The sequence below is a fragment of the Pelophylax lessonae genome, assembly GCF_965119305.1.
Source record: "Pelophylax lessonae genome assembly, chromosome: 9".
In the NCBI taxonomy this organism is placed as follows: Eukaryota; Metazoa; Chordata; class Amphibia; order Anura; family Ranidae; genus Pelophylax; species Pelophylax lessonae.
The window spans coordinates 90,222,541-90,237,033 of record NC_138776.1 but is presented as its reverse complement, the minus strand read 5'-3'; the positions used below and the strand labels follow the sequence as shown (position 1 = coordinate 90,237,033).

At 41.5% G+C, this 14,493-nt stretch overlaps 1 protein-coding gene across 3 annotated transcripts in view; it reads left to right on the top strand.

Moving 5' to 3' along the window:
- ADGRA1 (adhesion G protein-coupled receptor A1) overlaps positions 1–14,493 on the top strand; it is a 1,278,841-nt gene that overhangs the window by 1,247,681 nt on the left and 16,667 nt on the right. For all 3 annotated transcript variants that reach the window (XM_082267510.1, XM_082267512.1, XM_082267511.1), the window contains one exon: positions 11,780–11,875. In XM_082267510.1, the coding sequence (XP_082123636.1) occupies positions 11,780–11,875 (96 nt within the window). The remainder of the gene's footprint in view (positions 1–11,779; positions 11,876–14,493) is intronic.

Here is a 14,493-nt window from a genome sequence, read left to right as displayed (position 1 = left end):
TTCCAAAAACAATCCATACACATCCACTACTTCATGACCTTGTGATCCATTTTTCATTAAATCAATGTGTTTTTCTGCCTTCTTGTAATGTGCTTCATGAGCTCTCAAAGTTTGTTTTGTTTGAAACAAGAAGTGCATGTCAGTTGTGGTCATTTGCGCTGCTCTATGCACACTACACATCCTATAGAACCTAGTCCATTTCTGGAGCAAGCAAGAGAGGGTGACTATGTTTCTACATACAGTAGGACCATGGAAAATGAACGTAGCCATCCTCCAACAGAAAGCCAGATCACACCAGCAAGAAAAAAGAATTTTGGAGGAAGCTGAGAGCTATAGAAGGTACTTTTTTGAGTTAAGAATACATACTTAAATAGAAGATATATATAAAAACAAAAAACAAAACTGATTAGTGTCATTTTAACCCTATGCCTAAACCTAGCCCTATAGCATCCTAAAACTGAGCTCATAAATAATAGCATATAAAGCTTACATTCCTACACTGAGATTTCAGCACCAGAAACAACGAACACCAAAAGCAAGAGAGACGTGCAGGCACAGCACAATACACTGCTTCACTTTTCCTGCTCAAATTCTATAAACAGCATTCATCTCAAAACCCGGGGATAAGGATAGTAGCTATAATTGATCATCCTTTGACCTTGCTGTCTTCATACCCATTGAGCGAAGCTCTCATCTTGTCTCATGTTGTTTATACTATCACTTTCTAACAAGCAGCTAAATCTTTAGTGATGCCTGTATGCCGTACTCTGTACATACAGGTCACATATGAATAAAGCATGGCTGGAAAGCAGCTTTGCAACCAGCAATCATCAACTTTTTAGATATACATGCAGCTTGTTTAGTTACCAAAGGCCCCAAAAACGTTTACTTCTTTTTTAAAACAGGGGGCCTAGAGGATAAAAAGATTGCAAGACCAATTTTGTAAGTAATACAATATTTGCAAAATTGTTCATGAAAACTATATTTTACAAGAGAAGTATGAACTAAAAAATAAACATCTATACTCACCTAGATGAATGTAGCATTGATTCGATACTGAAGAAAGGACAACGCTGCTCCAGGTGTATAGTGTGTAGTAATTGCCAGGAGATAGGATATCCCATAGGGTGCTGGCCCCGGTCCGCCTCCGTGGGAACACTTGTAGAAAATGAAATAGCCGCACATCCAGGGATTCCAATACGTTTCAAATACCCTTAATTCCAAAATGTTGCAAGTGATGACACCAAAGCCACCAATATGAAGTCTCGTAGACGCGTTTCACACATACATCTTGTGCTTAATCATTACTCATAATGATTAAGCACAAGATGTATGTGTGAAACGCGTCTACGAGACTTCATGTTGGTGGCTTTGGTGTCATCACTTGCAACATTTTGGAATTAAAGGTATTTGAAACTTATTGGAATCCCTGGATGTGCGGCTATTTCTTTTTCTATTAGCATTGATTTGATGTTGCAGCTGTCCCCGCTGGCTCTGCAGTGAGAAGTGTCTGATCAAACACCGCTGATTGCTCAGTTCTCCACTCCCCTCTGAGCAGAGAGCCGTGACTGTCTGCTCTCCCCTCCAGCGCTTAATGGAGCAATGGGCTGTGGAGGGGATTGCCAAGAGGCTGAACCAGGTGCGATCAAGGCATCTGTGTAGATCCCAACCATATGGTCAGGATCTTTCCCCAGCCTGGACTGGCTGAGTGACGTCAGCCGACAGCAGACTTTAGCCCAATGTCGGCTAAAAATGGGTCACAGGAGGAGTGAAGAACGAACTGCACTCCTACAGAAGTATATAAACTTCTCCTTTAATACAAATGCATTATTTGCAGACACACACATTTAAAAAAAGAAAAAAGAAGAAAAGAATCGTATTAATAGAAATAAATATACTCTAACTCCAAAATGATGTGCACTTGTCACAGAATAGGTGTTTATGCCCTAGCTGTGTGTGTGGGCGCGTGTGCATTTATGCATGTAGGGGGAGGTCTTTTAATTGTTTGCTAGTTAGTTAAATATGTTTTTATACAGTTTTACTTTTTTGAAAATGTATTACTATCACAAGAGGCCAACGAGCCAAATATGTGATAATACAGGGTCTATTATAGCCATGGTGTCTCTCTGCACCCTACCCATCTTACCTGACTACTGCCATCGTTAAATTGACATTGCGAAACCAAAAGTGCTCAGAGCTGAGCCCCTTTACACTAATTTTACCTTATGCAAACCTAAAGTAGATGTAAACCCAATCACTATAATCTCATAAAAGCTTAAGTGTGTAAAAGTAATGTCAAAAGTAATTTTCAATATTTTAAAATCTGTAGCTTTAATGAAAATTATATCTTATGATTATGATCCTTCCAGGAAGGCCTTTTATAGTAGGCACTTCCTGTTATAGGGTGACAAAGCACTGTCCCTATCTGCCACATGTATAGTCACCTTGTTTTCTGAAGCAGATTAGAAGTGGCTGTTTCAATACACATTAGACAGATGTAGTCCTTTGTTGTCACCAAAACACAACACACTCTGAGAAATATCATGCGACTATCGCTGGAGTGCATGTAGAAAATGGCTGCAAACTGACAGCAGCAGCAGATTAGTAGCACTGAGATGCAACAAAGGATGAAAAAAATGGAGAAATCAAGTACTTGTAAAAAAATAAAAAATCAGCAATTGTTTTAGGATTTACATCTCTACCTTAGCACCTTCTTTGCATATTCACCTCTGTACTGTATTGTACTGTACTGGTGTCAAGAACTACTGCTTTGAGATGTACATTGTATATATATGTGTGTATATATATATATATATATATATATATATATATATATATATATATATATATATATATATATACATACATACATACATACATATACACACACATACAGTACATGTACATATACAGAGGGCTTTATTTCAGCAAAAAAAGTGGCGGAACACAGGTCCGGCACCTCCAGCACTAAATGTATGTAATGGAAAAGGGTGTGGGGGTCTATTGATGCTCTCTGCTGGGAGATCTATTGTCACTGGTGGGGATCTGTTTTTGTGAGGGTTTGTTGTTGCTGGTGGGAGATCTATTATTGCTGGGGGTTTTATGTTGCTTGCTGGTAGGAATCTACTATTGAGGGAGGGATCTATTGTTTATGGCTGCTGGAGGGTCTATTGATACAGGCTGCTGGGAGATCTGTTGTTGCTGCTGGTGAATCTGCTGTTGCTAGGGATGGTATTTTGTTGTGGGTGGTCCATTGCTGCTGTGTGTGGGGCAGGGGAGGTCTATTGTTGTGTGGGAGAACTATTGTTGCTGGAGGGACCTTTTGGTGCTGGGGGAGTCTATTGTTGCTGGCTGCAGGTGATCTATTTTACTGCTTTTCTTGTTATCATTAATAAATTCCAAACAAATTATTTAGCACCACAAAGTGATACTTGGTTCCGCATTCTCTGAAAAGGGCAGTACTGGGTGGTGGGTAGGCGGTCAAACCAAAAGAAGGAGCTCAGAGGAGTATACGGGGTGGAGACAAGGGGGGGGGGGACTCAGAAGAGGGGAGTTCCTGTGCCTATTCTCTAGTAAAAAAAGCCCTGCATATACACATACACACCTATACAAATACACATTCCAATCCAAACGAATATCTGCCTTCAAATACTTATAGTGCAAATGGGACATTTTTTGTGGTTGTTAAAAGATGAGGAATGTAATATAAAAATGAATTACATTTGATACACATTTTAGAATTACAGTTGGAATTAATGATGGCTAAGGAGGAGGGATAAGGCAAAGGCTAAAAAGCCAATTAGCATTTAGATAGATGAATAACTGGTTTCCAGATCAAAGTAAGATTATTGCAGGTACCACAGCTGCAAATGACATTGCTGGGAAAATTCTGATTAGTTTACACAGCAGATTGGAGTGATCATAATTAATGAATAATGTTGGAACTGAATTAAAATGATGGATTTTTTTCCTTATGTTAAATCTGTGCTGATACTAGTGAACGCTTAATGGGCAGAGGTGATACAAATTATTATATTGATACAAATGGCCATAGAGATTCTGGAATATAGGCTTCCTCTGTTTCTGTAAAACTGAATAGAGTATGGTCTACGTGGTCGCTCCTAGGCCTTCCTAATATATGACCTTCCAAAATATAGAATCGTAGGGACTCTGATTCATAAAGGGTCATTTCAAGAGTACAATATGCAACATCAGGAAAACAGTATGCTGTCATTGGATGATGTCATTGAATTGCACCTTGCAATGATGTCATTGCTTGCTCTAAAGATCTGCCAAACCAAATTCCTCTCTGATAGTTTTTCTCCTTTGTGAAGAGAGGAGTTTTCATCTTTTAAAGATTTATATTTTCAATCTATGTAACTATAAAGTGCAAATAATAAGTGCAGTACAATCACTTATATCTTAGAACTGAGTAAAATAGTAAACAAAACAAGGTTACAACTGGTATAATTGATGCAATATATAACAGTGTCAAAAAAGTCCTAGCTGCAAATATATGCTCCACCACTGTGTCAACTCAAAGTGATAGTTCAAATAATAATATCCAATGTGATCAGTGACCACCTGCAGAAGCCCAATAGGAGAGGGTAACACGTACATGTGAGAGGAGCCGTTGTCCGTGACGTCGCTACTTGTGTATCAGCATGGTGAGCTGATTATATACTTGTTTTACACATATCTATGTGTGTTTTTAATTCCCTTATTCGGTTTTAATAAATAATTTGAAGCAGAGAGCACTATGGTTTTCCCATGTCTAATCTATGGTATTACATGGTAGTAATTTAAGAGATTTAAGAAGTGGAAAACCATGTTTCAGGGACAATCCTTGCAGGAGCGTTCCAGCACAGCACCATCCTGAATGGATTACATCAAGGAGATTATGACTCTGTAGTGGGGTCATAGACTGGAGGTGAGCAGGCAATCTATCTAGAGGAGGTGGTCACTGAACACATTGGATAATATTATATGAAATATCACTTTGAGTTGACACAGTGGTGGAGCATATATTTGCAGTTAAGAGCCCATTCACACTGCCGCGACTTGTCAGCCTGACAAGTCGCGGTATGTCGCGGTCCATTGAGTAGTACAGGACCCGTTCTAATAGGAGCAACACAAGTCGCTCCGACTTAGAAAAAGGGTCCTGTACTACTTTGGGGCGAGCTCGGAGCGACTTGCATAGACTTCCATTATGTGAAGTCCCTGCAAGTCGCGCCAAAGTCACGGTGCACAGCGGTGCACGCGACTTCACAGGTCGCCCTCCGAAATCGTGTCGCCTCAGTGTGAACCGGCTCTTAGACATTTTTGACACTGTTATATATTGCATCAACTATACAAGTTGTTGTAACCTTATTTTGTTTATTATTTTACTACATTAGAACATATGAGTGATTGTGCTACACTTATTATTTGCACTTTATGGTATGAGGAGAAACTGGTGAACACACTCTGGAAGGTGTTAGCAGCAAGCCATGCCTCACTATTAGGCAAATGATAAGTATTGTGAGATATTTGTACATAGTCGTTATTTGCGCTGATTATATTTTATTTTTAATAGTCTATGTAACTAGCTTGGAAAAGAATTAAAGTGACAATCAACAATTTTTTTGAACATCAATTGTTCTAAAATATAAAGTATACTACAGTATGGTTGTGTTTTATTTATTTGTTTAAAAAGTCTCTTACCATTATTTTTGTTGATTATGTGATAAGATAAGGCTCCGAGATCTTGAGGAACGTAGAATTCAGCTTTACTTGTGTAAGAGAACAGCATACATGTTTGAGAACAGCATTACAGCAGAGAGCAGAAAGAAAAACTGTCTTCCTGTGCAGAATATACAAGCATATCTCAACACACAGACACTAGTATATCACTACAGCACCATCTATACTTCAGAGTACATAGTACATGTTGTTGCACGTCCAACAGTTTTGAGGCTTCTTTTTTTGCCCTTGCACACTCCCTATGCTCCACTGATGCAGCTACTAGTGTAGATGAAGCATTTCTGGCCACATGCTCCGCTCTATGTGTACTACAGTTTCCACAGAGCTGAATGTATCTGCAGGTAAATATATAGTCCATCTCGGGAGAAGCAGGAGAGGGTGGCTACATCCAAGGTGAGCATGGAGAACAAACATAGCCACTCTAGAAAAGGAAGTATGGGAATAACAGAAAAAAGCTTAAATTTGAGAGCTGAAAGAAAGAAAGAGAGAGATAGAAGGTACATGATGGCAAGTGTAGTGCCACTTTATTTTTAGCCCCTCCTGTGGTGATGCAGTAGATGGAGTTGATGCCCTTTTATATGCCCGCTGTAGGTGGGGCCAAGGGGACTTGGTGTATGGGAGCAGGACACTACAGGTCAACAAGATGTAGTTCTTTGCTTGGTGGAGAGAGCCCTCTGGAGGGCTGAACTGCCAGGGTGATCAGAGGACAACACATAGGGGGTAGATGGAGAAACCTTGCAACCCTGGACCTTCATCTAGCAAGTCCTGTGGCTTGGTTTATAACTACCTTGGGGCCTAAATGAGTAGCACGCTATGTGTAAGAGAGGAATGACCCTATGTGTGAACTACCTGTGGGAATCCAGTAACATATGGGAAGATGGCCAGCAATGGTACTGTGACTTTACCGAGTGCTCAGCACTAAAGACTACTGTCAGGAAGTTGTGATAGTGACTGTTGTTTTGTGAAGAAGAAATGTCATTACATAATTAGTCTGCTTGAAAAAAAGACACAAGTCCATCTAGTTCACATGTGTCAAACACAAAGCACGTGGGCCCGCCTGGCTATTTCATGTGGCCCTTGCACCTCTCCTGCAGATGCCACACCCCCCTCATCTATGCCCCCACCTTGTCTTAGCAGTTCGCAGTAGAAAGGAAGACAGAACTCCTCCACCAGATCCTGCGCTTCTCTGTGCAGCAGCAGAGAGGCGGATCTCTGCATCCCCCCTCCCCCATCTCAGCAGGCAGCAGCAGAGAGGAGGATAGAACTCCTCCTACAGATTCTGCGCCTCTCTGTGCAGCCGAAGCACCCCCTCATCTACTACTCCCCTGGTCTCAGCATTCAGCAGGCTCTGGCAGCTGACCCAGCCATCCTCTGGTCTTCCTCCAGAGCCTGCACTTTCTTCTTACTGGCTCTGCCCTCAGCTTCTTCCCATGAGCATCGCAAGTAATGGGGGTGCACGATCATGTAAGGTAGGGTGGGGGGGCTTTTGACATCTAATGTAAGGAAAGGTGGAGTGCTCTGGACATCTAGTCTTACTGATACAACTGGCCCTTTGAGGGCAAACATAATACTAATACGGCCCGTGATGAATTTAAGTTTGACACCCCTGATCTAGTTCAGCCAAAATATACTATTGTGCCAGTGTGATTAAACGATTTGCGATATAGCACTGAAAATGCTTTTGGATTAGATGTTTTTTATTCTGGGTAACATGGCTCAGGTCAGAAGAGAGGGACATGACATAGCATTGTTTCTCCAAAAGGGCAGGTATGTGACTATCCCATCTAAAAAGAAGCAGGGGCAGGACCTGGGCCAGCATGGTGGGAACAGCTCCACAATCTGGATTCCTTCTATACATTCTGCTCCAATATTTAAACATATTGCTTTTTTTTTTTTTTGTTATTAAAAAAAAAAATGAGTTTAGTGTCACTTTAACTATCCTCAATTGAAATGTGTATTTTATGTTTACAGAAGATAATGTTGGCACTAATGCAATGTGTATTGTATAACAGGAGTATTCGCTCCTTTTGTTACCTGGTTCAAAAAAGCAGGCATTTCTTTTTCACAGATAAGTGCGACTGGATGAGAGTACAGTATTATTTACTAGGAGCTTTTTCTTTGTGATGACTTTGTTCTTGTAATGTCATTGCTAGTCAAAGCGGATTGGTTCATGACCATTCCTAGTGTGCTACAAGATGCCCTGTGACACCATATAAAACTCTCTTGGAAGTAATTCCCACCACCTCCCAATGAGCAGTCATAAAGAAAGAATGTGAGATGGTGCTTTTAGCTTTGGATAAATGCAACATTTAAAATGTAATGGATGATGCCATGTATATTTAGTGTGTATATATATATATATATATATCTATATACAGTATCTCACAAAAGTGAGTACACCCCTCGCATTTTTGTAAATATTTTATTATATCTTTTCATGCGGCAACACTGAAGAAATGACACTTTGTTATAATGTAAAGTAGTGAATGTACAGCTTGTATAACAGTGTAAATTTGCTGTCCCCTCAAAATAACACACAGCCAATAATGTCTAAACTGCTGGAAACAAAAGTGAGTACACGCCTCAGTTAAAATGTACTAATTGGTCCCAAAGTGTCAATATTTTGTGTGGCCACCATTATTTTCCAGCACTGCTTAACTCTTTTGGGCATGGAGTTCACCCGAGCTTCACAGGTTGACACTGGAGTCCTCTTCCACTTCTCCATGACGACATCACAGAGCTGGTGGATGTTGGAGACTTTGCGCTTCTCCACCTTCCATTTGAAGATGCCTCACAGATGCTTAATAGGGTTTAGGTCTGGAGACACACTTGGCCAGTCCATCACCTTTACCCTCAGCTTCTTTAGCAAGGCAGTGGTTGTTTTGGAGGTGTGTTTGGGGTTGTGATCATGTTGGATCACTGCCCTGCAGCCAAGTCTCTGAAGGGAGGGGATCATGCTCTGCTTCAGTATGTCACAGTACATGTTAGCATTCATGGTTCCCTCAAACTGTAGCTCCCCAGTGCCAGCAGCACTCATGCAGCCCCAGACCATGACACTCCCACCACCATGCTTGACTGTAGGCAAGGCACACTTGTCTCTGTATTCCTCACCTGGTTGCTGCCACACACGCTTGACACCATCTGATCCAAATAAGTTTATCTTGGTCTCATCAGATCACAGGACATTGTTCCAGTAATCCATGTCCTTAGTCTGCTTGTCCTCCGCAAACTGTTTTTGGGCTTTCTTGTGCATCATCTTTAGAAGAGGCTTCCTTCTTGGATGTCAGCCATGCAGATCAATTTGATGCAGTGTGCGGCGTATGGTCTAAGCACTGACAGTCTGACCCCTCGCCTCTTCAACCTATGCAGGAATGCTGGCAGCACTCATACGTCTATTTCCCAAAGACAACCTCTGGATATGGTGCTGAGCAAGTGCTTTGGTCAACCATGGCAAGGCCTGTTCTGAGTGGAACCTGTCCTATTAAACCGCTGTGTGTTCTTGGTCACCGTGCTTAAGCTTAGTTTCAGGGTCTTGGCAATCTTGCTATAGCCAAGGCCATCTTTATGTAGAGCAACAATTCTTTTTTTCAGATCCTCAGAGAGTTCTTTGCCATGAGGTGCCATGTTGAACTTCTAGTGACCAGTATGAGAGAGTGAGAGCGATAACACCAAATTTAACACACCTGCTCCCCATTCACACCTGAGACCTTGTAACACTGAGTCACATGACACCAGGAAGGGAAAATGGCTTGTTGGGCCCAGTTTGGACATTGTCACTTAGGGGTGATCTCACTTTTGTTGCCAGCGGTTTAGACATTAATGGCTGTGTGTTGAGTTGTACACTCAATACTTTACATTGTAGCAAAGTGTCATTTCTTCAGTGTTGTCACGTGAAAGGATATAATAAAAATATTTACAAAAATGTGAGGGGTGTGCTCATTGTGAGATACTGTATGTAGGATGATTTGTTTAATCTATGCCTATCACCCGAGGCTGTTCAGTTCACTCACTATATGTGAGGGTTTACAACGACTTTAACTGTAGTTCTGTTGAGGGCACAATCATGTCTCAATACAAGACTAGTAACTATGGTCCTGTAGATAAGGACAGAGTGTTTATATATCATGGAACACAAAGGCAGAATCTGGAACTGCATTCAAAGGAAAATATTATACACGTGGCAATTGCAATCCCATTTTAACCATATACAGTTGTGATCATAAGTTTATATACCCTGGCAGAACTTATGATTTCTTGACCGTTTTTCAGAGAATATGAACGATAACACAAAAACTTTTCTTTCAGTCATGGTTAGTGTTTGGCTGAAGCCATTTGTTATCAATCAACTGTGTTTGATCTTTTTAAATCATATTGACAACAAACTACCCAAAGGACTCTGATAAAAAGTTTACATACCCCAGTTCTTAATACCGTGCATTGCCCCCTTTAACATCAATGACAGCTTTAAGTCTTTTGTGGTATTTGTGGATGAGGCTCTTTATCTTCTCAGATGGTAAAGCTGCCCATTCTTCCTGGCAAGAAGCCTCCAGTTTCTTAAAATTCTTGGGCTGTCTTGCATGAACTGCACGTTTGAGATCTCCCCAGAGTGACTCAATGATATGATGCCTGCTTATTTTGCATCTTGAAACAGCCACACCACATGTTTTCAGAGAGTCCTGTATTTCACCTGAAGTTATTGTGGGTTTATCTTTGCATCTCGATCAATTTTCCTGGCAGTTGTGGCTGAAATTTTAGTTGGTCTACCTGACCATGGTTTGGTTTTACAGAACCCCTCATTGATTAGAGTTTGAACACTGCTAATTGGCATTCTCAATTCCTTGGATATCTTTTTATATCCCTTTAATGTTTTTTACAGTTCAACTACCTTTTCCCGCAGATCCTTTTATAATTCTTTTGCTTTCCCTCATGACTCAGAATCCAGAAATGTCAGTGCAGCGCTGGATGAAAGATGCAAGGGTATGTTAGGAGTCCAGAAACTCATTGACCTTTTATACAAACACACACACACTTATTGCAAGCTGACAGATCACAGGTGAGAATGGTTACCTTTAGGCCCCTTTCACACAGGTGGACCGTTCAGATCCGCCTGTCCGTTTTTTTGGCAGATCTGAACGGTCCCCCCATGCATTCCTATGGGGCATCGGATTTCAGCGGAGACATGTCCGCTGACATCCGACCCGATCCGATCCGTCAAATCTGGACGGATGGAAACCCTATTTTCCATCCGTCCAGCGGATCGGATCGGATGGGATCGGGTGAGAACGGACTTACGGTCCGTTGACATCCGATTTCCCCCATAGAGATGCATGGGGAACTGTCAGCTGTGTCTCCGCACACAGCGCGGAGACACAGCTGTCCTCCTGCTGCTCAGCGGGGGATCGGCGGCTCGATCCCCCGCTGAGAAAAACGGAAACGGACGGAGTGTGTGAAAGGAGCCTTAATAGCCATTCAAACCGCTTTGTGTCAACTTGTGTGCATGTTATCAAGCCAAAATCACCAGGGTATGTAAACTTTTGATCAGGGTCATTTGGGTAGTTTCTGTTGTCATTATGATTTAAAAAGAGTAAACACAGTTGATTGATAATAAATGGCTTCAGCCGAACACTAACCATGAGTGAAAGAAAAGTTTTTGTGTTATACATATTCTCCGAAAAACGGTCAAGAAATCATAAATTCTGCCACGGTATGTAAACTTATGAGCACAACTGTATATGGTCATTCTCTCTAAACTGACCTCCTCAATTCCAGTCATATGCCATACTTTAAAGCTATTAAGAACAATCACATTGATTAATTTTGGGTCAGTGAGGGTATACAGACTTGTAAGTATCAGATAAAAGGAAGGCTCTCCACATTACCAAGTCTCTGAATGGCCACAATCTATTAGCTATGAAAACCTCAGTCTTTCAAGATTGATCACCCTTATCTTTACCTGTCTTACTGGGTGGTTCAAGACCAGAATGGATAAATGATGAAACAGAAAACCTCATAAACTAAAACATTTTTGTCTTCACAGGTTCTATCTCATAAGTGGTGGAGTACCTTTTATAATTTGTGGAGTAACTGCTGCAACCAACTTAAAAAACTATGGGAATGAAGATAATGCGCCATAGTAAGTTACATATTTGGATTGAAATTTTTGTATATTACAGTTGGTTTTACTGTAAGCTTTATTGAGAATTGGACCCTTTCATGCAGCTTTTTTTTACAAAATCAGTGTATTCTTCATCTTGGTTTTATCAAAGCCTTGCTTATAACGTCGTTGCATATAGCTACACATACACAGTAGTTCCCCATCTTGGCCTTAGATCTGCCAGGGGAATCTGAAAGATTTAGAGTATAGGCACATTACATGGATATAGGCCCATTCAAATATAACAGTACTCATACAGGCTTATTTAGTAAGTCAAAGTACAACATGCAATGGCAAGCAGTATTAATACTTTCACTCTCACCCAAGTAAACAGAATCCTGAATAGCTAACAAGGGTCACATCCCTTTTCCCACTGTTACTGCTCTTATTACTACTGCATAAGCTCTTTACGGATCTGAATGGTCATACAGCAATTCCACATTTCAAAGCAATTCTGCTATGCCTGTGAGATCTTAAGGCATCAGTGCCCAACCTTTGGATATACACAGGCTTACTTACAATAAATAATTGTACCTACCCCCTATTTCAATTGAGTCTGATAGGCAAACAGCTGAATATTTAGATAAAATATAAATTCTTGGGCAGGTAAATACAGTATATATTTCACTCCATCCAGTCATAAAACTTACACCTCCTATTAACCTCTGATTAACCTGCTCCATGCATTGAAGCACAACTAATGCATTCCTTTCCCCTCTTCCAGTCTCAGTTCTGCTATACAGATACTGTCCTTCACATGGGGCATACAAAAGCGTACACCTGTGAGAACCAGGTTTACTCTCACAGGGATGCACAGGTGATTTGTACATCCATGTGCAGGCATTCCCATCGATATCAACTGGGACATAGCAGCTGCACAGATAAAGTTGCTGCTCCCAATTTGGCATCTGTGTGGGTGTGAGTACATGTCTCCAAATGCACACTGTATGAGTTCAGGGACATCTGCCCACCCACACTCACATGGATGTCAAAGTGGGAGCAGCAGCTGTGTCCATTCAGCTGCTCTGTCCCAATTGACATCAATGGTAACGCCTGCACAAGTATGCACAAAGCAGTTGTACATTTTAGTACACCCCATGTGAACCAGGCCAATGAGGTACTTGCACTGACTGTACTTAAAAATATATTTAAGAATTATTGCAGAGCTGCATTAATTAGTGCTTTTTAACAGACCTGCCCTTAGTTATTAGGAGTATAAAAAAACAAGACGATTTTTCCTGAAAGGCTTCTTTACCTATTTACACCTTGTTACACCCATATTTAGGGTCTTTAGACAAAGCAATAAGGTTTACAAACTGGGGCACTGCATGCTTGAATAACCATATGAAGATTGACCACCCAGCTCAGTGGAGGACCCACTTGGCCTAGGAGACAGGGCAACTGGCTCCCCCTGCTCCTTTTACCAGTGTTGTAGATGCATATTCCTCCTCTACCTGCTTCCCTCCCTGTTTAAAGCACACAAATAGCCCTCTGCTGTCTTTACACAGAGTGACACAACTTTGTCTAGGAGGTTTAGCAGAACCTCAGAATTCACCACCTCAAGGAATGATGCGGGACAGAGTGGCAAATCCAGAAGAAGGAAGCTGGGGCTGGAAGTGCAGCCATCACCCTCCCTATCATCACAATTCACTCCAACAAATGTTGTTGTATTGCTTTCCAGCCTTCCATCCCACAGGTTTTTGGGAAAAAGAAGCCCCCTCATGCCATCCACACGCCTCCATACTAGTCATACACAGCTTATAGCACTAAAACATTACAGATTAGCAGACACAGCCCTTTCTGTCACTTTTTCCCCTGTAATATCCACACAAGCCCAAAAGCCGAGGCACCACTATTTTTACCTAAAAATACATCTCTGTCATGTACGACCATGTTACCTTGAAGGTGGCCCTGTCACTGCAGCAAGCTGGCAGTGATAGGGTGCAACTGTCCACTGATATGTAGTGCAGTAAGCACGGGCAGTGCATATCTTTTACTGGGTAAATCTAGCTGGGAAGCAAGTCACAAGGGGTACACATATTGAATTTGCGGCATCACTCTAAGGTGTGCGAGATTTGCCCATCTCTGCCACCTGTACCCCTGTTTCCTCCTTCTCCACCTCTGCCTCCTCTTTCTTGTCCTTCTCTTAAAATCCCTTTTTCCAGGGAGCCTCCATATTGTCAACACCCCAATCTAGACACCCAAAACACCACAGAGCATACAGCATTGCCCAAGCAAAATGGTGCCATGTGCTTTACCATGTGTCTACTGTTTTTTATGAACAGAGATGTGATGGTGGTTTATTTCTGCAGTGACTATTATAAAATGTACAGGCCCAGAAATTACCCTTAATGATTCGGTAACAGCATGCACATCATTAAGGGACCATCATTAAGCTGTAACTTTATGGATTTGTATCTTTCCCATGTTGTCATCGCAAAAGCTGCCTCTCCAAACACTTACTGACACTTTGACAGTCATCCCCCTAATGCTTGCCCTTGACACACCTGTTTAGGGATTCTTCCCACCCATCAAAATGCAGCAACAGCCCTGAAGAAGGGGGGAGTGATTCCCTGTTCCCCCAAAACACATTGGCT